The sequence below is a fragment of the Anopheles moucheti genome, chromosome 3 (genome assembly GCF_943734755.1).
Source record: "Anopheles moucheti chromosome 3, idAnoMoucSN_F20_07, whole genome shotgun sequence".
Classification (NCBI taxonomy): domain Eukaryota; kingdom Metazoa; phylum Arthropoda; class Insecta; order Diptera; family Culicidae; genus Anopheles; species Anopheles moucheti.
In genome coordinates, this window is record NC_069141.1 from 79,901,805 (window position 1) to 79,925,121 (window position 23,317).

At 48.3% G+C, this 23,317-nt stretch overlaps 6 protein-coding genes across 7 annotated transcripts; 3 read left to right on the forward strand and 3 right to left on the reverse strand.

Moving 5' to 3' along the window:
- The first annotated feature begins 636 nt into the window (after positions 1 to 636).
- On the forward strand, positions 637 to 14,210 carry LOC128304472 (cubilin homolog). The gene is made up of 15 exons (XM_053041663.1): positions 637 to 716; positions 1,261 to 1,539; positions 1,596 to 2,277; positions 2,341 to 2,571; positions 2,660 to 3,073; positions 3,149 to 4,739; positions 4,816 to 6,213; positions 6,703 to 7,046; positions 7,115 to 7,475; positions 7,537 to 7,869; positions 7,952 to 8,142; positions 8,217 to 11,316; positions 11,380 to 12,698; positions 12,789 to 12,869; positions 13,314 to 14,210. The coding sequence occupies exons 1-15, from the start codon at positions 637 to 639 to the stop codon at positions 14,208 to 14,210; spliced, it is 11,301 nt and encodes a 3,766-aa protein (XP_052897623.1).
- Positions 14,211 to 14,304: 94 nt separating this feature from the next.
- Positions 14,305 to 17,848, reverse strand: LOC128302459 (uncharacterized). 2 transcript variants are annotated; one of them, XM_053039288.1, is made up of 5 exons: positions 17,534 to 17,848; positions 17,088 to 17,460; positions 16,552 to 17,015; positions 14,950 to 16,494; positions 14,305 to 14,787 (listed from the first exon to the last, which is right to left on the reverse strand). In XM_053039288.1, the coding sequence occupies exons 1-4, from the start codon at positions 17,774 to 17,776 to the stop codon at positions 14,956 to 14,958; spliced, it is 2,619 nt and encodes an 872-aa protein (XP_052895248.1). In that variant the 5' UTR covers positions 17,777 to 17,848; the 3' UTR covers positions 14,305 to 14,787; positions 14,950 to 14,955. The 2 variants fall into 2 exon arrangements, with proteins under 2 accessions (XP_052895248.1, XP_052895247.1); XM_053039287.1 differs by having other exon boundaries at positions 14,305 to 16,494.
- A 234-nt stretch (positions 17,849 to 18,082) lies between these two features.
- On the forward strand, positions 18,083 to 19,924 carry LOC128303218 (WD repeat-containing protein 89). Its single transcript, XM_053040094.1, has 5 exons — positions 18,083 to 18,286; positions 18,348 to 18,731; positions 18,798 to 19,344; positions 19,415 to 19,520; positions 19,759 to 19,924. The coding sequence occupies exons 1-5, from the start codon at positions 18,277 to 18,279 to the stop codon at positions 19,906 to 19,908; spliced, it is 1,197 nt and encodes a 398-aa protein (XP_052896054.1). The 5' UTR covers positions 18,083 to 18,276; the 3' UTR covers positions 19,909 to 19,924.
- Positions 19,925 to 20,185: 261 nt separating this feature from the next.
- LOC128303221 (calcium and integrin-binding family member 2-like) lies at positions 20,186 to 21,094 on the forward strand. The gene is made up of 4 exons (XM_053040097.1): positions 20,186 to 20,371; positions 20,456 to 20,603; positions 20,669 to 20,778; positions 20,854 to 21,094. The coding sequence occupies exons 1-4, from the start codon at positions 20,186 to 20,188 to the stop codon at positions 20,962 to 20,964; spliced, it is 555 nt and encodes a 184-aa protein (XP_052896057.1). The 3' UTR covers positions 20,965 to 21,094.
- LOC128303220 (small nuclear ribonucleoprotein-associated protein B) lies at positions 21,056 to 22,121 on the reverse strand. The gene is made up of 2 exons (XM_053040096.1): positions 21,971 to 22,121; positions 21,056 to 21,810 (listed from the first exon to the last, which is right to left on the reverse strand). Exons 1-2 carry the CDS (start codon positions 21,971 to 21,973, stop codon positions 21,205 to 21,207), a joined length of 609 nt encoding a protein of 202 aa, XP_052896056.1. The 5' UTR covers positions 21,974 to 22,121; the 3' UTR covers positions 21,056 to 21,204.
- An 86-nt stretch (positions 22,122 to 22,207) lies between these two features.
- LOC128303219 (transcription initiation factor TFIID subunit 11) lies at positions 22,208 to 23,114 on the reverse strand. Its single transcript, XM_053040095.1, has 2 exons — positions 22,724 to 23,114; positions 22,208 to 22,652 (listed from the first exon to the last, which is right to left on the reverse strand). Exons 1-2 carry the CDS (start codon positions 23,032 to 23,034, stop codon positions 22,331 to 22,333), a joined length of 633 nt encoding a protein of 210 aa, XP_052896055.1. The 5' UTR covers positions 23,035 to 23,114; the 3' UTR covers positions 22,208 to 22,330.
- Between the last annotated feature and the right edge of the window lie 203 nt (positions 23,115 to 23,317).

The window sequence follows — 23,317 nt, forward strand, 5'->3', positions numbered from 1 at the left end:
AGGCGCCTCCATCGAACAACCGATAAGCGAGTTATTTCATATTCCTCAATGCTAGGGATCGAATTTCGAAATCGAGAGACAAACAACGGCAGACTATTTCTGTTATGTGTCTAGTCTTTGCATTAAAAATCTTTAAGACTGAAGTTCATTTTAAGAAGTCTAAACGAGAAGTGGAAAGGAAAATTTTCTTCTGTCCGAAAGATCCCCATATCGCATCGCATCAACAAAAACCCGAAGCGAATTACTAAATTACTGTATTCTAAATAAATAAAAAAGGTCATATTCATTGATATATCTTCGCAATTGTGCAACTTTCACTAATTCCATTCACAAAATATTCATTGACCGGTCATCCACAAGCGGCCTTATCAGTTTCGGTGTTGGTTTCAGGGGGTGTTTTACTCTGTCATACGAAAATCATGTGTTCAATGAATCGTTTTCAGCATTTATCTCAGAAACAGTATGCCCAACGAGTGTCCGGAGTGTCCCTATAAAAGGCGTTGCAATGTGGCACAACGCTCAGTTAGTGCCCAACGCTGGGAAGTGAACAGTAGAAATAAACCTTTAAATAGTGAAGTGATTTAGTGAAGTGAAAATGGTTCAGTGTTGCTGACTGTGTGGTTAAGAGAAAGTGAAATGTGGTTTAAATCGAACACTCTCGCACTGTACGTGCTGTTCCAGGTGTTTTGTTGTGTCGTTGGTGGATTTGATGATCAGTAAGTGGTATTGTAACGAAAAGAACCAACGATCCAAGATATTTCGATATTTTGATCGTTTTGACTCTCAAAAGAATTCCAAACATGCTTAAATAGTGGGTAGCAACGAAGCAGAACTGGGCGTATACCGTGCGCTACAGGAAAAAAATATACGCCCTCCAGATTGTGCGCACGATTATGTGATAACATTTTAAGTGCAAAAAGATTTAAAGAATTAGGCTTTACAAGAATTTACACATAACTCCGATTCAAAGACTTTTTCCTGCGTAAACCTTTGTGATGTGTCAAGAATTTCCGATTTTTTTTCCCATCAAAATTCTAGATGGGGGCGTACATCGTTATCTTTGTCCACTGTAGCGGCAAACCCACATTTAAAGTGATGGTCTTGATGCCTTTCAGCTGTAAATAGCCACATAATTATTTAATCATAAGCAAAAATCCCGTACGAATCTTAACCATTCTCGAAAAAGGATCGAAACGAAAGAGAACTCCGGAAACGGAAGTCAAGTTTTAAGACGATAATGCTTCTTCAATTTCATTGTAGAGCCAAAATACTCGCTACCAACGGGCATATTGTTATCGAGTCGGCACAAGACAGAAATATTACCTTCTACATGAAGGGTAGCGGTCATCTAAACATCGGCGGGCTGAGTGTGGAGCAAGTGTTGCGGACATTATCGAAAATGATGCTCGAAGGTCGATCATCCACCGACGGTCAAGCTTTTCTGCCCGGAGGCAGCGTAGCCGAACAGGTTCAACTGCTGGCCACATACGTCAGCGGCCCGTTCGGGTTGATTAAGCGCGTGGAATCTCTCGAACAGGAGTAAGTATGAGGGGAAAAGAAGTGTTGCAGTTTCAAAATACCCACCACCATTGCAGATCATCCACACGCAACACAACGCAGATGAATCCGCGCATCGGTGCCCTGGCACGGCGCGTGAAGAACGTCGAGACAAAGCTGGCCACGCTGATGACGACGCTGCAAACCAACCGGTGCACCAGCGGACCCTGCCAGAACGGTGGAACCTGTATCGCGCAGTACGATTCATTCGTCTGTCTCTGTCCGAGCAACTGGGAGGGACAAACCTGCACTACCGATGTGAACGAATGTGCCCTGTTTGCCGGCACGGATCTCGGCTGCCAGAATGGGGCCACGTGCAAGAACGTTCACGGTGGCTACAACTGCATGTGTACGGATGGATGGCGAGGAATACACTGCAACACGCGCTCACAAGACTGTGCCACGGCCGGTGCCGACCTCTGCGGGCATGGTACGTGCGTGCAGGCAAAGGACGGCTATCGGTGCATCTGTGATCAGGGCTGGAAGACGAACGGCTTAACGCAGGCCTGCTCGCAGGACGTGGATGAGTGCAGTGAATCGAAACCCCACTGTTCCAAGGACCCGGAAGTAAGCTGCATCAACCTGCCCGGCTCGTTTGTGTGCGGCCCTTGCCCGGCAGGCTACACCGGCAATGGGTTCTACTGTGTCGACATTGACGAGTGTGAGACAAACAACGGTGGTTGCAGTACCGCTCCGTCCGTGTCGTGCATCAACACGAGAGTAAACATTCGATCGGCGGTGGCGTGGCAAAACGCGTTTGTCTAACATTTGCTGCATTTGCAGGGATCTTATCGGTGTGGTAACTGTCCCGCTGGATATACTGGAGATGGTCGGACGTGTCTGGCGCAGGGTAGTCGATGTACACAAGGACTTTGCCATCCGATGGCGCGCTGCGTGGATTATGGCAGTGCGGTGCCGAACTGCATCTGTCTGCCGGGATACACTGGGTCCGGGTTTGGACCGAACGGATGTTATCGCTCATCGATGAACCCGTGTGCCAGCGCTCCTTGCAGGGTATTTTTAGCTTATTTTAGTAAACCACGGCTTTCCTGTAAGACACAATATCATTAACGTTTGTTCGACGCTTTCATCATCTTTACAGAATGGTGGAACCTGCGTGAAAATCGATGCCCAAAACTATAGCTGCACCTGTCCACCGGATACAGCTCCACCCAACTGCGTGCGTACGACATCGCTCTGCGAGATGAACCCTTGCCTGAATGGTGGCACATGCATTTCTCGGGGCGGGATCAGTTTTGAAAGGGTTGTGTGCCGCTGTACGCCCGGTTACACGGGTCTTCGCTGTCAAACGCCGGTACGGGCGTGTGGAGGTATCCGTTACCAGCTGAACGGCACACTGCGCTATCCCGAGAACAACTTCACCACCTACAATCATAACGCGCGCTGTGCCTGGTTGATCAAAACTAATGACACGCAGGTGCTGGACATTACCTTCACGCAGTTTAGTCTCGAAAATCCGGTCAGTTCGGGCGAGTGCAAGTACGATTGGTTACAGGTAGGTGCAGATCTTCGCGTGATCTTGATGTACGATCAAGCACCTTGACCTTCTTTGTCTTGCCACCCGTTGCAGATACATGACGGTCGTACATCAGCTGCCCAGATCATTGGACGGTTCTGTGGCAACCAGCTGCCCCGTGGAGGTAACTTCCAATCCACGCACAACATGCTTTATCTCTGGTTCCGTTCAGACAACTCCACCGCACACGATGGGTTCGAGCTGCAGTGGAAAAGCGTCGATCCCGTGTGCGGTGGTACGCTGACGATCACCAGCCATGGTATTATAACGTCGCCCGGCACACCCGGGAACTATCCACCGAACCGGGACTGTAAGTGGTACCTGCAGGCACCGCAGGGTCGTCGCATCCAGTTCACCTTCTTCACGATGAAGATCGAGGTGCATGAAAGCTGTAACTACGACTTTGTGCAGATCACCGACGGTCCGTCGGACGAGGCGATGGTGTTGGCCAAGTACTGCAATACAACGCATCCACCGCCATTGATCACGCCCAGCAACGAAGCGACGGTATACTTCCACAGTGACGCAAGTGGGAACGATGCCGGGTTCCAAATCAGCTACGCCGTCGTCGAAGGTGTGCCGGGTTGTGGTGGAACGTACACGCAGCGTGAGGGCGTGATCAGCTCACCGCTCTCGCAAACGGACAACGTTTATCCGAACAATCTCAACTGTGAGTACCTGATCAAGCTGCCAGTCGGCAGTCGGGTTAACATCAAGTTTAGCAAATTCCATCTGGAGCAAAGCGAGGCCTGCAAGTTCGACTCCCTGGAGATCTTTGACGGCAGCAGCACGGAGGATGCGTCGCTCGGCAAGTTCTGTGGTGACCGAATTCCGCCGACGTTCACCTCGACCGGGAACTCACTGTTGCTCAAGTTCCACACGGACTGGTCGGCACCGAATCCCGGCTTCAGTCTGGTGTACAAAATCAAATGTGGCGGTACGTTTACCGATCCGGACACGGAGCTAGTGTCACCGTCGTACCCGCAGATGTACTTAGCAGACCAGCTGTGCGACTACGTGATACAGGGACCGCTCGGCAAAGCGATCAAGTTCGACTTCCAGGACTTCGACATCGAGAAGAACAGCTTCCCGAAGTGCGAGCTCGATTATGTCGAACTGTACGATGGACTGCTGCCAAACAACGAAACACTGCTCGGGCGGTACTGCAGCACAAAACCGCCACCGACCACCATCGCAACGAAGAACGTGATGTTGCTGCGCTTTGTCTCGGACGGTTCCGTGGCGGGACGCGGCTTCAAGGGTAACTTCTCGTTCTACGACGTCAGCTGCGGGGGTGTGTTGATGCGCGAGGACACCATCATTCGATCGCCGATGATTGCGGAAAGTGGCAAGTACCAGCACGATGCACAGTGCGAATGGATCATCGTAGCACCGCCGGGCCACGCAATACAGCTGACGTGGAACAGCTTCGAGCTGGAGGTGAGCGGACGGTGCGTGTATGACTACGTGCAGGTGTTTGACAATTCGACGCACGGGAACAGCCTCGTCGGGCGATACTGTGGGTCGGACAAACCGCCCGCAATCACCAGCACGGGTAACATACTGACGATACAGTTTGTGACCGATTCTTCCTCGTCGAAGGATGGCTTCAGTTTGGCCTTTACCTTTATTGACGTGGAGAAATGTAAGTATTTGCTTGCGTGTAATGCTCATTCGCTCGATTCGCTAACTCTTGGGGGTCCAATTTCCTTCTGCTACAGCTTGCGGTGGAAACTATTTTGCAGCGAGCGGCATCATTCGTTCACCCGGCTGGCCCAAAAACTATCTCTCCAACAAGGCCTGCGAGTGGGTCATCACCGTGCCGATGGGACAACAAATTATGCTGCTCGTACACACGTTCAAGATGGAGAAACACAGATCGTGCCGTTTCGATGGGCTCACCATACGTAATGGCGGCACCCAAAATTCACCCATCATCGGAAACTACTGCGGGGATGACAATTTTAATGGCACAATTTCCTTCACCAACCAGCTGCATCTGCGCTTCTACTCCGACAGCTCCCGCAACTATGCGGGTTTCAATATTGAGTGGGATTCGGCCACGACCGGATGCGGCGGTGTCCTAACCTCTCCACGTGGATCCATCATCTCACCAAACTATCCGCTCCCGTACGGACAGAATGCGCTCTGCATGTGGCGCATCTCGGTGAGCGAAGGGTCGGCCATCCACATTATCTTTACCGACATGGACCTGGAGAACCACAAGGACTGCCAGTACGACTATCTGGACATTTACGATGGGACCGATATAGGCGGCCGCAAGATGGGTCGTTTCTGCAATGCTGAGACGGATCCGATCGTGCTGGACACCGAATCGAACCACGCGTTCATACGCATGCGCACGGACGACACTAACCAGCGCCGGGGATTCCAGCTCAAGTACAACATACTCTGCCGCCGGAACATTACTGGGTACGGGGGGATTATCGAGTCACCGAACTTCCCGAACGAGTACGCCGCATCGATGGACTGCCGGTGGACGATCAAGGTGCCGCTGGGCAACAAGATCAATCTAGAGTTTTCACACTTTGACTTCGAGGCGATCTCACAGCAAAACCTGAACAACGCCACGCATCAGCGCTGTCCGTTCGATTACATCGAGATACATCAGCTCGGATCGGACTTACCGCGGCGGTACTGTGCGGATAAGCCGCCACCGTTCGTTAGCGCGGGGCGCTCGATCGATCTTATCTTCCACACGGATGCGAGCGGTGAGCAGATGGGATTCCGCGCGGAGTGGTCCATCAATGGGTGCGGTGGACTGTTGACCAAACCGTACGGCTCGTTCACCTCACCGAACTATCCCAACCTGTACCCGAAGGACACGGAATGCTACTGGACGATTAAGGTGGAGCCGAGCAAACGGATCGATCTGACCGTGGAAGATTTTCATATGGAAGTGAACGATCAATGTCGTTACGATGGTTTGTTCATTGCCAACGATGCCAACTTTACGCACCCGGTGGCTGTGCTATGTCACCAGCAGGAAGATCCGGTCCATCTCGTCAGCAACGGCAATGAACTGTACCTGAGGTTCGTCAGTGATCACAGCTTCACAAACAAAGGCTTTAGGGCGACCTACAGAACGATCGAGTCCCGTAAGTTGTTTCCGCTATCGCACAGATTTTTACAGCATTTTAGATACAGGGTATCTAAAACACAGTTTTTTTACAGTTTCCCAAGGTTTTTTGATTGCGTTCCAGGTATTTTTGAATCCGTCCCGAGATTTTTTGACTGCGTTCTACAATATTTTGAATGTTTCCCACATATTTTTGAATTCATCTCGAGGTTTTCTCGACCTCCATATGTCATCTTTGAGGCGAAAAAAGTTTAGAGAAAATCGACCGCTGCTGATGAGCTGCTTGGTTAGCGGTGCTAACAATCCGCAGAGATTTTACCCCGCCCCAATAAAAAAACCACAGAACGAATTCAAAAATATATGGGAAACCGTCAAAAAACCTCGAGACGAATTCAAAAATATCTGGGACGCAGTCAAAAAATCTCGGGACGGATTCAAAAATTGATGGGAAACCGTCAAAGAATTGCGTGATACCCTGTAACTTACCGTACTCTATCGCGTCTTACAGAATGTGGCGGTAAGATTACGCTGCATCAAGGATTCATCAGTTCCCCCAACTACCCGTCCAACTACCCTGCAAACGTGTCCTGCTCGTGGGTGATCGAGACGGACGTTACGCACACGCTGCAGTTGAATATCCAATCATTCGCCATCGAGCGATCGCCCAACTGTTCGAGTGACTCGCTGCAGGTATACGATGGCATTACGGCCGATAACGATCGCTTGCTGTTAACGGCGTGTGGCAGTGAGCTGAACGTTAGCACCGTATCATCCACCGGTCGCGAGATGCTGGTCAAATTCCAATCAAACGGTATTTACGAGGCAAAAGGATTCCAGGCAGAATTTAAGACGGTATGTAAAGATGCGGTCTCTTACAGAGAGCACTCACAGTACGACTTTGCTTTGTTACGCCCTGCTAGAACTGTGGAACGCGTATTGAAGTCAAACAACCCGGTAACATACTGCTCAACAAAGCACACAAGATGTCTTCCGAGAACTGCACCTGGGTGTTGATAGCACCGGAACCGACAAAGCGCATCACCTTGACGATTGCCCATCTGAGCGTTGAGGACGCGGATGGTGACTGCTTTGCTAGTGTGACGGTGTACGATGGCGATAGCACAGACGGACCGATACGCTTTGAAGGTTGTGGACATAAAATCCCACCGGCCATCGTAAGCCGTGGCAACGCACTCACGATATTGATCACCTCGGACGACGTGCTACTGAACAAGATCGATAATCTGTACGTGGAGTTCACGTACACCACATTGGACAATGGTAAGTGTCGAGAGGATGTTGGAATTCCACAACTGTAGAATAACTTTACGCTCTTACGTAGCGTGTGGAGGAAGCTTGACGGCTTTGATGGGCGAGTTTAGCTCTCCGAACTATCCCGATTCGTATCCGCTGAACGTTGAGTGCGTCTGGAAGCTATTCGCTTCGCCGGGCAACAAGATGACACTGTTCTTCAAGGAGCTAGACATTGACCCAACGGACGACTGCAACGGTGACTATCTGGAGGTGAGGGAGCGTGATGAAAATGGTCCACTGTTGGGCGATTTCTGTGGCAATCAAATTCCAACCAATCTTACCGAAGCGAGCAGCTTTTGGATCAAGTTCCGTTCGAATGAGGCGGGCGTATCGAAAGGATTCTTGGCGGAGTATGCTTATGGTAAGCTGCAGCTGTGCACGTTGCTGCCTCATGATCACTAATGCCTCATGACCACATGATTGGACGTGGTATGTTATTGCAGATATACTAAGCGAGATCACTGGAACGAGCGGGACGGTAACGTCGCCAATGTACCCGCGAAGCTATGGTAGGTCGGAGAGTATAAGTTGGCGCATTACCGTCGACATAGGATCTGTAATAGCGATCAATTTCAATCGTTTTGCCATCGATCGACACACGGACGAACCGGAGATGTGCGACGGTGCGCTGGCGGTGAGTGATGAGCAAATTTGTACACCTTTTACCAGATTCCCTGATTCACTGTTTGCTTCTGCCTATTGCGACAGATATTCGATGGGTACGATGAGACGGCCGCTCCTTTGCTGAGTGGCTGTGGATACATTAAGCCGGACCCGGTGACCTCCACCTCGAACGTCGTTTATGTCGTGCTCGATCATTCCGACATAATGGAATCGTCTCTGTTTTCATTCAACTGGCAGCAAAAGACGATCGGCGCCACTGCAACGGTGACGGTTGATAGCGAGAGCTTCTGCAATGGTCATGCGACGATCGTGCTGAACAGCACCGACACGACGTTCAATCTCACCTCGCCGGGCTATCCGACCGGGTACGGTAGCGGGCTGAATTGCAGCTGGATCTTCCAGTCGGCATTGCCCGCGTACCATCCGTTCTTGAGCTTCAGTTTCATCGATTTGGAGGAAACGAGCGATTGTTTGGCGGATTATGTGGAGGTGTTTAGCTCGCCCGATCTGCTCTCCTGGAAGTCGTTCGGACGTCTATGTACGTATGCCATCCGAGGCACGTACAAGTTTCACGGTACTCCCCATCTAAAGGTGGAATTCCGGACGGATTATTACCAGAATCGTACCGGGTTCACTGGCACGGCGTTCCTGCGCTGCGGTGGCTTACTGACCGATCCGAACGGCGTCATTACACAGCCGGACTCGTTGCCAACGGTTGAGCCAGGCGTGCCGCACACCCGGCTCGAATCGTTCGAGTCCTGCAGCTGGAACGTTAGTGTCCGACCGGGACGGACAATTGAATGTGCATTCGAAATGCTTAATATTACCGCGCAGACCGCATCCACTCCGCTCGGTCCCAGCGGGTTCGTTCTTATCATGAACGGTATCGACGAACATTCGCCCCTGCTCGGACGGTTCAACGGTGTCGAGCTGCCGGGCACCATCAAAACCAGCAGTAACCGGGCGTTCGTTCAGTATCGACCGGGCAGGAGCGGACCAAACCAGTTCCGGCTGGTGTACCGCGAGGTAAGCGTCGAATGCGGCGGTAACATCGTGCTGAGCGCACAGCTCAACACGACCGACATCGCGACACCGAACTATCCGGAAGTACCGCCACCGCACAGTGAATGTTTCTGGACGGTGTTGGCACCGGCAGGCGAATTGCTCTGGGTGGAGTTTATCGGGCAGGTTATGCTTCCCCGGTACCCGCACTGCGAAACGGAGTACGTCCAGTTACGCGAAGGACTCACATCGAATGCGCCAGAGCTGATGCATTCCTGCAAGAGCGATATGTCGAAACGCGTTATGGCCGGCACAAATGCGCTCGCGGTAAAGTACTTTAACGATCTCAACGATCCCATGGGTGGCGTTAAGCTTCGCGTGTCGCTGGCCAAATGCGGCGGTATAGTGCGGGGTCCTCGCGGTACCATCACGTCCAAGAATTATCCCAAACCCGGTGGATACCCGGTACCGGCGGTGTGTGAGTACTACATCCAGCAAGGCATGTACGGCACAGTGATTCTCACCTTCGAAGACATCAACCTGCCGGCAAAAGCAAACTGCAGTGGGGGAGATCATGTGCGCATTGTCGCAATTGTGCCGGGAAGCAACAAAACCGAACTCGAGCTGGGCAAGTTCTGCGGCACACAGGTACCAACGCAACCGATAGTGAGCGTTTTGCCGTACGTGAAGGTCATCTTTTCGGCGAGCACCATGAGTCCGATTTACAGTGGATTCAAGCTGAACTACGCCTACAACTACACCCGCTGCAGCCACACGATCGTGGGCAGTGCGGGTGAAATTACCAGCCCTGGTTACGGCGAACCACTGCAGAAGTACTCGTTCTGCGAGTGGCGTATCATGGTGCCGGAGGGACGGCGTATTAAAATGGAATTTATGGATCTGGACATACATGAGGACGCTTCCCAACCCTGGTTGCAGCGACTGTCATTTTACGACGGATTTAACTACCAAGCGCGGATCAAGCTGATTACCTCGGCTGATAAGACCGGTCCGGTGTATTCCAGCGATAATCGCATGATGTTACAGTTCCTTTCGCGAAAGTCCAGCGGCTACCGTGGGTTCCGCATACGCTACTCCAGCGACGAACCGACGATATGCGATGGGAATCTCGATGGATGGCAGGGCAGTATCACGACCCCAGCCAATGCCAGCACGATCGTATGCTCATACAAGCGCACCCAGCCCAGTCTGTCGCGGGACCCAGACAACGAACCGAACGTCGGTACGCTGGCAATGAATTTCCGCGAGGTTTTCAACGGTCCTTTAAATCGCTTGTGTGTGAATGTTGTGCGGACAGCCACAGTAACGGGGGGACCGAACTCAATCGCAAAGCTCTGCGCAAATGCGACCAACGTGATGGTACTGTCGCCGTTCCACGACACCATGATTAACATCGTACAGTCGCCATTCTTTTCAAACCTTGGTTTCAAGATGGACTACCGGGTGCAACAGTGTGGCGGTGTGTTTGGTAGCATCAGCAACATCAGTCGCCCAGTGGGACTCGATCTGCAGGACTTTGACGGGTTGCACTGTGCATGGTACGTAACCTACCCGGACCAAACGTTGATCAGCATCGCGTTCGAACGGTTCCGGTTGCTACAGCCCTGCGAACAGGAGTATCTCCTCGTATACAACGGACCCAGTCCTACGAGTCCGCTTATTGGACGGTACTGTAACGACACGCCACCGCTAGCGGACCCGATTACCACACAGAAGCATCTACTGTTTATCGAATACCATTCGGCACGGCGCAATCTGTCCCTCAATGGGAGCGACTTTAACCTGCAGCTGAGCAGCAAGAACTTTGGCTGTGGCGGCACACTGCACGCAGGTGCGCCGACATTCGGCTCACCGCTCAAGAAAGGTAAGTACGAACCGAACCAGGAGTGCGTGTGGTTACTGCAAGCGAATGCTGGCCAACATATCGGGGTGCACTTTATCAACCGCTTCAATCTGGAGAAGAGTGCCAACTGCACGAAGGATTACGTGGAACTGTTCGATCAGCGGCGCAACCGGGAATGGGTTAGTTTGGGGCGCGTCTGTGGTAAGGATATACCACCAAACTTTAACTCGTCCGGCACTGCGATGAAGGTTGTCTTCCGTACGGATGATACCGGTGAAGCGGATGGGTTCACCATCAAGTGGCAGTCGAATTGTGGTGGTAAGTAAAGCGTAAACCACATGCGCTATCCTGGAGTGCTGCTAACGATGCTCTCTTCCGTAGGAATATTCTACGCTGAGCAGGAGACAAACGTCATCGTCAGTCCGAACTATCCGGCCAAGTATAACAACATGCAGGCGTGCAACTACACCATCCTGGCGAACTCTTCCGATGCGGGCGTTGTGATCAACTTCCTGGACTTCGAACTCGAGGACACGCTCGTATCGTCCGTGTGCGCGTACGACAATCTAACCGTGTACCGGAAGCTTCAGTTTGCCGAACCGCTTAGCTGGGAAAAGGTTGGTACGTACTGTCGCAACACGCCCCCAGCACGGTTCCGCGTGACAGACCGTGCCGCGATCGTGTTCCGAACGGATCGTTTCATACAAGCGCGAGGCTTCCGGTTCGAGTACAGCCTGGATACGTGCGGTTCCAACATCACCAGCTCGATGCGCATCCAAAGTCCCGAGCAGCTTCCTCAGGAGGCTACGTACGGGCCCGCTTTAACCTGCCGCTGGTACCTCACCATTCCGCAGGGGCAGAAGGTGACGATACGGTTCGAAACTCTCGAAATCGAACACACCGAATCGTGCTATTTCGACACGGTGGAGGTCTACCGCGGGCTGGAAGCAAACCACGACAACCGGTTGGCTTTGCTGTGCGGCAATCTAACGAAACACGCGCCAGCCATCTCAATCAGCGACTCCCGCCATGGTCTGATAACATTCAAGACGGAATCGTTCTCGTCGATCCGGGGCAAAATGTCCGCCTTGATACTGTACACACCGGACTGCGACAAACACATCACACTCGATGAGCGTTCGCCGAGCTATCGGCTCAATGTTATCGGCAGTGGGAACAACCACGTCCAGGACTGCCAGTACGTTATTCAAGCACCCAACGGATACACGCTGCGGGTGGTGTTCGATCAATTCCACGTCGGATCGTCACGCAACGCATCGGTGGCAAACTGTACGGATGATTTTGTGGAGTTGCGCGACGGTGGTAGCGTGTTTTCGCAGCTAATGGGCCGTTTCTGCGGCAACGATCGGATCAACCCACAAACTACCTTCAGCTCGACGCTACACTTCCGGTACGTGACGGATTCCGCACTGCGGGGCACGCTGTTCGATGCGACCATCACGATGATTCCGTCGCTGTGTGGACAGATGCATCACAATCTTACGGGCGGCGCGATTGTTACGCTTAATACACCCAACTTCGGTGGCAGCAACATGTATCCACCGAACATCAAGTGTTTGTGGCTGTTGGAAGCTTCCGCTGGGAAGACGATTGAGATACAGTTCTTACAGATGGACCTCCAGAAGTACGATGAAACCAACCGGGAATGTAAGGACTACATAGGCATCCGGGATGCTTCGGTAGGTGGAATATGCAAAGCTGCATCCTTTGTGTGTAGGACAGGATTGTTTTAATGTCCGGGTGTATATGTTGTTTGTTTTTTTTTCTAGCTAAAAGCGGTCATTTATGAAGGTCTTGGCAATTCCCTCATCTTCAACGGAGGAACCGCTAGCAAGGCTAGCTTCTATCATGTAAGTACAACCTTGTATGACTACAGATGTTAACTCAATTATCAAGGATAGGTCATGTGTAGAAGTTGATATCGCTCTTGAGTTTAAAATTCAGCAATTTTTGTACTATTATGGACAAGTCCCACATTTGTAGACATTATACATTGTGGAACAATATGATTCTCCGGGTCCTTTGCTAAAACCACCGACTAGAACCTTCGCGTCAGGGAGACGGTTAGCCTGTCTACTCTTCATCCTGGAGAGTCGAGAGACGCAACTGAAAAGACGAATGAAACGATTGATCAAGGAAAGAGGATAAGAGATTATCGGGGAAACCCCATCATAGTTATTCTCCTGTATAAAAATTTCTTCTCCATTTGCCTTTACCACTATTCAGTTTTATCTATTGCAGATTACCTAATTCAGTGTTATACTATTTCGTTAAAATGGATTCTCTTCCTCCAGGGCTCTCGGTACGCAAACGCTTACCATATCTACTGCGGCACAAACTACGTTCCCAGCACCTACGTATCTATCGTCAATCGGGTGTATGTCAGCTTCGAAAGTGATGCTTCGATCGAGGGCAAGGGTGTATCGCTGCGGGTGCACGAAAGCAACTTGTGTGCCAAAAACTACACTGCATTGCAGGGTCGAATCGTGCAGAACGAAATGCTCAAAGATCAACGGTGCACGATCACGGTTCAAGTACCACGCAACTACACGATCGCTCTCTACTTCAACTCGTTCTATCTGTACAACGTGGATTGTGCCGTCCATGCGCTTAAAGTGTACAGCGGACCAGAGGAGAGCGCCGAACAGTTGCTGGGAGAGTACTGCAACTTTGCCACGCCAGATCCTATCTTCATGCCCGGCAACTTCCTGCGAATTGTATTCCCTGCGACCGATCGAGACTTTATATCGCTGCAGCTAGATGCCACGTACGTGGCTACCGACCAAGGTCAGGGTTGTGGAGGTGAACTATACAACTACGGCGGTGTGTTTAGCAGTCCGCTCTATCCAGCGAACAATCGGACGCGCATGATGTGCCTGTGGACGGTGACCGTGCCCAATAATTTGGTCGTGGCGTTACAATTTACTGTTTTCGATCTTGGTAGCAAATCAAGTTGCGCCACCGATTATCTGGAGATACTCGACCGGGACGAACAACCGAATGCAGATGAAGCAAGCACAGAGAAGGATAAGGTCGTACGGCAGCATTGCGGTGGTGATAAGCCGGCAAACTATATTAGCACCGGCAGTACCGTTCGGGTGCGGTACAGGAAAACGCAAAACTTTGCCGGTGTCGGTTGGATGATAAAGTTCATGGGCGTCGAAAAGGGTGTCGCGGTCAACGAATATTAATGGCGCACCGGTCGCCGGCTTTCTTTCTGCTTTTTCCTTATAATCTACGAAATATTAAACATGATTATGAAAGGTTTATCAAATTATAATGTAAGTCATATATTATAGAATCGAAGGAATGGCGAAACCTAAAACGGTAATTTGTAAAAAATCACCTTCTGTAATACCCAACGTATATCATCTTGGCAACTAAAACCAAGCAATCTAAAATTCCATACGTCGATGCGGTCGAGCTTAGGCAGAGTTTGGCGCGAAAAGACACAGATTTTGACATTCAGCTGTAGCAGCAATCTCATAGCAAGCAAAATAAATGTTCATTTAATCTATACTTCCTCAAAGTGTTTCTTGAAGGCATATTCAAGTCAGAAGGAATTTCATCCCACCTAACGAATTACATTTTAATATTTTTTTACAGAGTTTTATCTTCCTTTACACGAAACGTAAATTGAACAATATGTGTTAATATATAAACTTACAATAAAAGTCAATTTGCCTAACTTACTTTGCAAGCAGCCGTCTGATGCTCGGTTATGTCGCTTTATAAGACAACCATATCACCGATTAGAATGTCGTAGGACTGCAAAAAATAAATGTTTGGAATGTTAGATTGCTTGGGACGTTTAGGGATTAATCGGTGCTTAATTGTTAGCCCAGAGTTAGAAGCTAGAATTGCTAGCTCTTTTATCAATTCTAAATTTAATCTGTCATGTAATAAAATATATATTTACAACCCATTCACCTTTCGTCAGCTTTCCAGTACTTTCGTCAGTGTAGCTATTATGCTTTGCAGCTGTCCTTTCTGTGATGATTGCAAGCGTTGCGCGGGAATTAAACCTTTCAAAAGCATTGTTTGGCTCTGTAGTTCCTTCAGGCACTGGTTGATCTTTGCTGCATCATCGGCACAATTTTCACCTGTTGCATCAAATTTCCGCTTCTTTGTTTGTGAACTCTTGTCCCCAAACATGTCCACATCTATATCTTGAATGACTTCATCTCCATCATCTGGAAACAGTTCATTTACTTTGCTGCTAATGTTAAGCATTAAGCTACCTAATGACTGCGATGAATCTACTGTCTGCCCGATCTGCTGACAGCGATGCTCACTAAGATGACTTCTAGGTCTTAACGGTGGTAACTTTGTAGAGTTACTGATGTGCCATCGGTTTAGCTGTGACTGAAGTTGAGGTTGTTTGCTCAAAAGTTGTTGTGCGGTAGATATCTGTTTGTCCTTTAGTTTGTGTAGCACATCAAAAGCGAATGCCTTTACGAATGGTACATTATCTTTTAGGAGCACTTCAAGCAAACTCTGCACATTGGTTGATGGATTAGGATGAGCAGCGATGAGCTTTGCAACTTGATACTTTACAAATGGTTTCGCTTCGGCTACAACTGAAGCATTCATGGGCTTTAACACTGTGCCTAAGGACATTCCAGGACCGTTCCGTTCTAGACAATCGAATATGCTGCTTGCGGAAGTTGTTTTCAGAATCGTACCCCAATTCAACTGAGATGTCCAAAGTGAGGTTGCTGATGCTTCTATCGCCCTCGTCGCTAAGCCACTGATCGAGAGTAAAGTTAGCACCTCGTAGAACACTTTTACGTTTCCGGGAGCTTGTTGCCGTGCTTTGATACTCTGTAATAATCGCTTTTCTAAACATGCCATGAACTGTTTCCTTTTCGATTCATCAATTTCTGCTGGTAACGGACTCAAGGCGACCCATAGGCGATCGTGTGCACTGTCCGTGGCGGGAAATGTGTGAAGTAGCTTTTCTTTATGCGTAACCGGAAGAAAAACAAACAGATTGCGCAACAGCAGCCGAACGTGTACCTGTTTCGGGTGGCTGGTAAAGATCGAGTAGTGATCGTTAATTTTCTTCCAAAAAATGAAATACGCGTACATTAGCTGGGTGGAATGGTAGCGAACGAATATTGACCAAAGATCGATGCCGAATAACGCCGTGTAGTAGTGCTCTTGGAGTACCATGCGTACAAGCGCTTCCTCAATCATTTTCTGTGCTGCTCGGTCTTTCAAGCGAACGCCCATCAGAATGAGCGCCGAGCAGTGGACGAGCAATTGTTTGTATAGCGTACCGTTGTGGTAGAGCAATGCGTCAGACCGATTTAAGAGGCTGCATACATGCTGTAGAAGATGGTTCCGTTTACAGTATAGTGATAGCAATACGCTATCGTTTGCGTTCGGAAGTAGTTGTGTGACTATGTGCATCATGAGATGGAAGAAAGAATGAGTTTCTTCCTGTGTTTTACAATCATACTGGGATAAAGCCTGTGAAATATAGTAAGATTTAGGAAATGGAGTAAACAATTTTTAAACTTTCCTTACCTTTGCAAACGATTCCGAACGAAAAGAATTTTCCACGATAGCCATATAACCGATGTGTAGGTACTGTTCTATGCCCGCTGCCAATTCGTTGCAGATTGCTTTCATACGCAGGCAAGACTTGACTTCGAGTAAGGTACGTATGATCGAAGTATAAGTCCACAACCCAGTGTGTAGCTTTGAAAGTGTAAGTATCTTTAACATCACCCGAAGGAAAAATGCATTCAACTTTAATGCGATCGTGCTCTGCTTGGTAGGCTCATTTTTGGTCTGCACATCCAAGAATGAGGTGTTGATGCCAGTGTTAAGAATTGTAACAATCTCACCGAGCCACGTAGTTCTGTCGCGACCAAAGGACTGTTCCGCGTGATCGGTACAAAGTTTCACGATCGCTTTCCACACGTCGCTAGCAAGCAGTGAATCGATGGGGCTGATTTCATTGCCCACATTGGCCAACAGGATACAAACTGCGTTAAGAAGACAATTACGAGGTTAGTACCGTATGCAGATAGTATATTCATAATGTATGTAGTGCTTACCTTTCTCCAAACAATCGTACTCTTCTTCGTGATCTATTGCACGAAAGTAGTTGCAACTGCGGCCGGACGTTTCCCTTGGGTACAACAGTTCCAGATAGGCTATTAAAAGCTTCTTGCACACGGCGTAAAGTGTCTTCATCGCTTCTAGAGCCTCGGACTCGTGTGCCATGGTGGCATAATTGTTTCGGACGATCGTGTAGCAACGCAGAAGATATTCTGGAAATATTACAAGTGATCGCACCAACTGACATTGTTCCTCCTTTTCTGTAAGATACTCGACGAGTTTCAGTAGCACTTCAGCCACTCTTAATAAAATAGTAAGATTCTCTACGAAGAAAAACGAAAGCGCGTTCGATTGTACTTCTGACTGAATCTACAAATATAGAGAATAAGTTAGGGGTCGGTTTCAACTAATCATACAGGAAATGGTAATGTTAAGACCGTACCTTTTCTAAAAAGCACACTAATTCTGGTAAAATGGCACACGAAACTTCCGCTTCAAACTCCCTCGGGTCGAACTGATGTATAATGTTGGTAAGCAGAATCTCGTACAACTCGATGTCGCTCTCCTGGCGCCGAAGTCCTTTGAGGGACGTCTGGGCTATGTGCTTCAGCGGCACATTGCGGATACCATCCCCGACCAGTAGCAAGTCGTTGGCACTGTTTAGTATTAGTTTCGTTTCACTCATGGTTCAAATTGGAACCGAATTCCTGCACAAGGCTGTGGATTGCAGTCAACCGCGTTAAAAACAATCGCCGACCGAAATAAACAGTGGCCGGTGTCAACGAAAAGCGCGCCGAGAATATTTTACCACCCAAAACGCAGAAATGACAGTTGTTGACTATAAGCATGATTGTCAAAGGTGACTTGAAAAACGAAACAAAATTAAATGTACAGGACAAATCCACAAAAAACAGGAACATGAATAAGTATTACATCTTTTACTAACTACAAATATTACAAGTTCCTCTACCAGAGAACTGTTTAAGGGTTTGCAAAATCGATAAAACATCTCGCTGTACGACGTCTTAATTTTAAAATATGCTTGCTGGGAGCGCAATGCTTGGTAGTTGTCAAAGCACCAACCGGCACGTGTAGTTCAATGTTTATGTTTTAGAATATAAAACGATTAGAAAACATAACCACCGGTAAAATCGGTTTATCATACATTTCGTTACATTTATAAAAATGTTTGAAGGTTTGTAGTTACAGATTAAACAAAAGAAACCAAGTTTAAAAAAAAATCTCTCCTATTGTAGATCCCCAAAGTTCGGACGAAGAATCTCCTGTTCCTGATACGGATTCGTGCAGCGCCAAAGAGCTGGTGAAATTGTTCCAGCAGGAAATATCACCCGCATCCGAAGTTGCTGCATCCTTAAAGCGTACCTGTGGACTACACATTGCTCAGTCGTGCGAATATGATACGTTTGCCGTTGGTTTGTCGCGCAAAGAATTGCAACTGTATCGGGTACGTGAGAGCGGTGAACTTGCCCTTGAAAATGGGTCACTGGGCCGGTATGAAAGCGCGATCCGCGGCGTAAAGTTCTTCAATGGTGATCCAAACAATCTCGTGTGTTGTACAGAGGATGGGGACATCTATCTGTACGATGTACGAACCGGCTCTGAGGTGCATCGTTTCGAAGGTAATAGATATTCTGCTTTGTGCGGCACAATTCGAGTATCATAGATTCGCTCTCCCTTCACAACAGATACTTCCGAAGGTGCAAAAAAGACCGTATCCTCGTGCGATATTAATCAAAACGATCGTGTTCTCTGTGCGTCCAGCGAGGTGCAGAAGAATGGTGATAGTTTTCTGCTTTTTTTTGACGTACGGGAAAGGAAATATCTCGGATGCTACTGGGAGTGTCACAGTGACGACATCACGCACGTTCGTTTTCATCCCACCAGTCCGGATCTGTGTGCTAGTGCCAGTGTGGACGGATTGATCAACGTGTTTGACATTTCCAAACTAACCGAGGACGATGCGATACAGTACTGCTTCAACGTGGAGACAGCGATCGATGCAATCAACTGGCACACGGACCCGACCGGGCGCGATCTGGTGTCGTGCGTAACGACCACAAACGATGTCCATCTGTACGATGTTGAAAGTCAGGACAGTGTGGCGTTGTTTAACCGTGAGCAGATCACACAGTCGATGCGACGCACATCGGCGATCGATTGTAACGTGGTCGGTACGCATAATTATGGCAATGGAAATATGTTCGTACTGGCTGGTTCCAACTTTAACAAAGGGTATGGTTTGCTAGATCTCCTACATTTAATGGGATTCATAAAATCAAACTCTTTTTTCGCCGACTTTCAGGAAGGACTGTTTACGGACGTTAAGGTATGACAACAAATGCTTACTTCCCGATCGATCGTTCAACGGCAACAAACAGATTGTTCGCGCTAGCGTGTACAACGAAAAGGTACCTACTTTCACCCCATGTTGAAACCTTCTATTTGCTTGTGTACTTGCGTTTGTCATCAGTTCATTTTTCTTAAGTGGTTTCCTCCAATGTACGCTTTCCTGAGTGCCTCTTCGTGCCTGGATTGTTTGAAGTAGTTTTCCGCCTATCCATCGTTATCACTCGACGCCCGGTTTGAAGCCTTATCTTTACATCGTGTTCTTTTTTTTTTATTACCATTATTTCTACCAAACAACAGGACCAGTATCTGATTGCAACGGGCGAATGTGGTTTGATTGCGCTGTGGAAGTGCCGGATGGATGGGTCGGAACAAGCCAGTATCATCAATAGCGCGAGTACAAAATTGAAGCAAAAGCTACACGTTAGTCATCGCGCGAAACCCTACTGATCGGGTAACCCGGCCGCACGATCGTGCGGTACATTTGTTTTCGGCATAATACAAAATAAAATAATAAAACGTCTTTCGCGTTTATCAATGCGTGTTTTGGTAATTGATCGTTAACGGAAATTGATTCTAAGCGATACGCCGACCCGTTCGGTGTAGATTTGTCTCTCGTACACATTCTTACCGAGTGGAACGCTTTATTGATTGTAATTGATTTTATCGCCTGTTCAAAAAAGGGTAGTTAAATATTTTTGACCACTTCTGTGGATCGGCCAGTGCCATGGGTTCTAAGACGAGCATCATAACGAACGAACAGCTGTCCGAGTACGCCGAATTAACGTACCTCAGTAAATCGGAAATCATTTTCATCCTGCAGAAGTTTCTGATACTCGAAGGTGGGCGTCAGTTTTCGCTTACTAAACGTTTTCCCGAACAGGACGTGGTTAATTTGTTTCCACAGTTAAAGGTAAGGAAGATGGTTTATCGCCAGAAGCGAGCGTTTATTGATTAGTTTTTATTTATTTGTTCATTTGAACCTTAACTAATATAGCACAATCCATTCCGTGACCGTTTGCTGCACGTGTTTTCATCCGAAAATGATGATCGTTTTTCCTTCGAGGATCTGTTGGATCTGTTTAGCGTGCTTTCCGAGAAGTGTCCCCTCTCGGTGAAGGCTACTTGGGCTTTTCAGATTTACGGTAGATATCAGCTTCGATAAAGGAACCTAAAGATTCTATGCTTTAGATTCTTCTCTATTCTACAGATTTTGATAATGATAATCTCATAACAAAAGAGGACATTCTGGAACTTTGCGATCGGATTACGAAGCACGATCGTCTGCAACCGGAGGAAAAGAATACTATTGCTGAACTGGTAAGCTAGTGTACATGGACCTGCAACATATTCTTTGTTCATTTATTGTTTCCTTTCCAACGCTGTTGCTTTCAGCTTCTTAAGGAGATCGATCTACAAAACAATGGCAACATCGGAGAGTTTGAATTTATTCACGCCATGAGCAAGATGCCCGAATTCCGTCAGACTTTCTCGTGTCGCGTGTGAATCCGCCAAATTGTGTTAAAATTAGCTTAGGTGCATGAAAACGAATCAGGTTGGTTGGAAATTCATGTGAAGTTCGTTTATCTTTATTCGCTATTTCAAACGTTACATATACATCCGCAATTATGGGAGCAAAGTGTTTATTATTTGTATATTGATTCCATTAACGGAACCATTCCGGGGAAATGTGTGAGGAGAAAGAAAAGTAAAACCTAATCATATTTGCCAGCGGTGAATGTCGTACTAGTACGGTCTGGCAGGTGGACCACCGCGCATCATACCCGGCGGTGGCCCTCGCATCGGTGGCGGTGCACCACGTGCCATTCCGGCCATCGGATTGACACCGGGTATCATGGCCGGTGGTGGTCCTCCAGGGATCATCGGACGCATCTGCGGTGGGGCAGACACCTGCTGGCCTCGTCCCACCGGTGCCATATGTTGTTGCGACGGTCCGCCAACACCTCGCACCGGGCCCTGCAGTCCCGCCGGAACTCCGGCAATGTTGGCCGGCATGCCTCGACCCGTCACACGCCCCATACCGGGCCCACCGGCACCACCGGGTATTGGTACGCGGGGAAGGCCCTCCTCCGGTGGTGGCGGTCCTTCAACTGTGAGTGATACAATGTTACCACCGCGCAACAGAACGAACCCGAGCACGCGCTTTTCCTCGCGCTCCGGCAGCTTGGTGTTTTTCGGCTTAATTTTCCGGAACTCCTCGCAGTCTCCCAGGATGAGGTTCATGTGTTTGTCAAAGGCTTTGAACGTGCCGATGAAGGTACGCGAGTCTTGGAGCACGATCCGCACCCTGTAGTTCAGGAGCTGGATCATTTTATTGTTTTTGCCGATCGTCTGGAAAATCGTAAGAAAAGAACAGGGGTCATGAAAATTTTGAAGAAGTTGTGTTGCTTTCCGTTCTGTAGCAGTATTCCTTAGAAGCAGACGCCATAACCTGTCGCAGCACCGTCAAGGGAACCCTGTGTTTATTTCGACTTTTACTGTACAAACTCACCATTTTCGCTGCTTAGAACGGCTAGAACACAAACAGGATAAAGTAACACGTATGCTACGCGCTTTAAGCTATGAAATATACTGTATTTCACGCGATTTTTGTTACAAAATGTTTACCGCATCGAAAATGATGCGGTTTCGCTTTTTTGTTGAAGATTTTTGACAGCTGGTGGAATAAGCTGTATACACATGGCGGGCTCCGAGGTAGGATATATACAGGATAACACGATTCATCAAAAGTATCACATGAACAATCGCGTCCTTGTATTTCGTCATCCATGCAGTTGGAAATATAATGTCGATTAAAAATCATGCTTATAGAACAATGCACTCAATGAATACAATCTACACTCTTGTACAATTAATTAAGCTTAAAAAACTGTTTGTGACCGCGCCCGGTTGGGATGTGTCCACGGTTTCTCAGTCGCCGAACCGCTTCGCGTAAATACTTCGGTTGAATGGCACCGGTTTCGCCAGCCCGTTCCATCACATCCAGAGCCTCTTCAACGACTTCGCCTACGAAGACTTTCGCTATACCGGACATGGCAATCACAACATTCTGCGAAACCGAACACCCCGTAATGGTTTGCATCAGACGCTTTACGGCCGCCTTGGGAAATGCAGCCCGGCGATACATTTCATACCGATCCAACTGTCCTTCGGTAAAGTTGGAAACGAGCACCCTGTAGAAATGAAAACCATGCTGGTTATTCCGTTCTGATCGCAATACTGCAATTTACGAGACAATACTCACTGCATCTTTTCAAGCTCTTCTTCCTCTAGCTCACGTTTGCTTTTGGTTTCCTTGCGTTTATCACGCTCGCGATCTTTCTGTTCCTTCACCAGCATTGGTATACTGTTGTCGTGTCCCATTTCGGGCATTATGATGTCCTCAAATTCCGTCTGCAGGTCCGGTTTATCTTCATTCCCAGACGAGTCTCGTCGGCTGGACGATGGCGGTGGATCGAAGAAGTCATCTTCTGACGAGAGCAGTGATTGCAGATCTTTCTTATTATCCGATGGCATGTTGTCGTCCGAGCTGCTCGGTTCCAGTATGTTCTCCATAGCGGTAGTGTTGAATGTGATTATTCGTTTATCACAAAAATGCTGAAACAACTTGAGCAGTGTTTGTTTATGTTTTCTATTCTGCGAGACGGTCTGCTCCAACGTCGAGCAACTGCTAGTCAAGATGATTATAGATCAGATGTGAATTGGTTGAATGAATAAATAATATTGTTTCTTATATAATTTAAGCCATTTATAAGGTGTAATTTATCAAGACAGTGAACTTGACATGTATCCGAGCTAGATGGAGCATTCAAAAATGATTAAAATGCCTAATTAAATA

What these genes read in the sequence shown, in the direction of transcription:
- LOC128304472 (XM_053041663.1), top strand. Translation starts at nt 637, where the DNA reads ATGTGGTTTAAATCGAACACTCTCGCACTGTACGTGCTGTTCCAGGTG. An exon ending in TGTCGTGCATCAACACGAGA is followed by an intron (nt 2,278 to 2,340) that starts GTAAACATTCGA and finishes CTGCATTTGCAG; the next exon opens with GGATCTTATCGGTGTGGTAA. An exon ending in CTTGGCGGAGTATGCTTATG is followed by an intron (nt 7,870 to 7,951) that starts GTAAGCTGCAGC and finishes ATGTTATTGCAG; the next exon opens with ATATACTAAGCGAGATCACT.
- LOC128303218 (XM_053040094.1), top strand. An exon ending in GGTTCCAACTTTAACAAAGG is followed by an intron (nt 19,345 to 19,414) that starts GTATGGTTTGCT and finishes GCCGACTTTCAG; the next exon opens with GAAGGACTGTTTACGGACGT. An exon ending in CTAGCGTGTACAACGAAAAG is followed by an intron (nt 19,521 to 19,758) that starts GTACCTACTTTC and finishes ACCAAACAACAG; the next exon opens with GACCAGTATCTGATTGCAAC.
- LOC128302459 (XM_053039288.1), bottom strand. Translation starts at nt 17,776, where the DNA reads ATGAGTGAAACGAAACTAATACTAAACAGTGCCAACGACTTGCTACTG. An exon ending in TAGTGTGCTTTTTAGAAAAG is followed by an intron (nt 17,461 to 17,533) that starts GTACGGTCTTAA and finishes CTATATTTGTAG; the next exon opens with ATTCAGTCAGAAGTACAATC. An exon ending in GTACGATTGTTTGGAGAAAG is followed by an intron (nt 17,016 to 17,087) that starts GTAAGCACTACA and finishes TTCTTAACGCAG; the next exon opens with TTTGTATCCTGTTGGCCAAT.
- LOC128303221 (XM_053040097.1), top strand. Translation starts at nt 20,186, where the DNA reads ATGGGTTCTAAGACGAGCATCATAACGAACGAACAGCTGTCCGAGTAC. An exon ending in TTGGGCTTTTCAGATTTACG is followed by an intron (nt 20,604 to 20,668) that starts GTAGATATCAGC and finishes TCTATTCTACAG; the next exon opens with ATTTTGATAATGATAATCTC. An exon ending in AGAATACTATTGCTGAACTG is followed by an intron (nt 20,779 to 20,853) that starts GTAAGCTAGTGT and finishes TGTTGCTTTCAG; the next exon opens with CTTCTTAAGGAGATCGATCT.
- LOC128303219 (XM_053040095.1), bottom strand. Translation starts at nt 23,034, where the DNA reads ATGGAGAACATACTGGAACCGAGCAGCTCGGACGACAACATGCCATCG. An exon ending in GAAGAGCTTGAAAAGATGCA is followed by an intron (nt 22,653 to 22,723) that starts GTGAGTATTGTC and finishes TCATTTCTACAG; the next exon opens with GGTGCTCGTTTCCAACTTTA.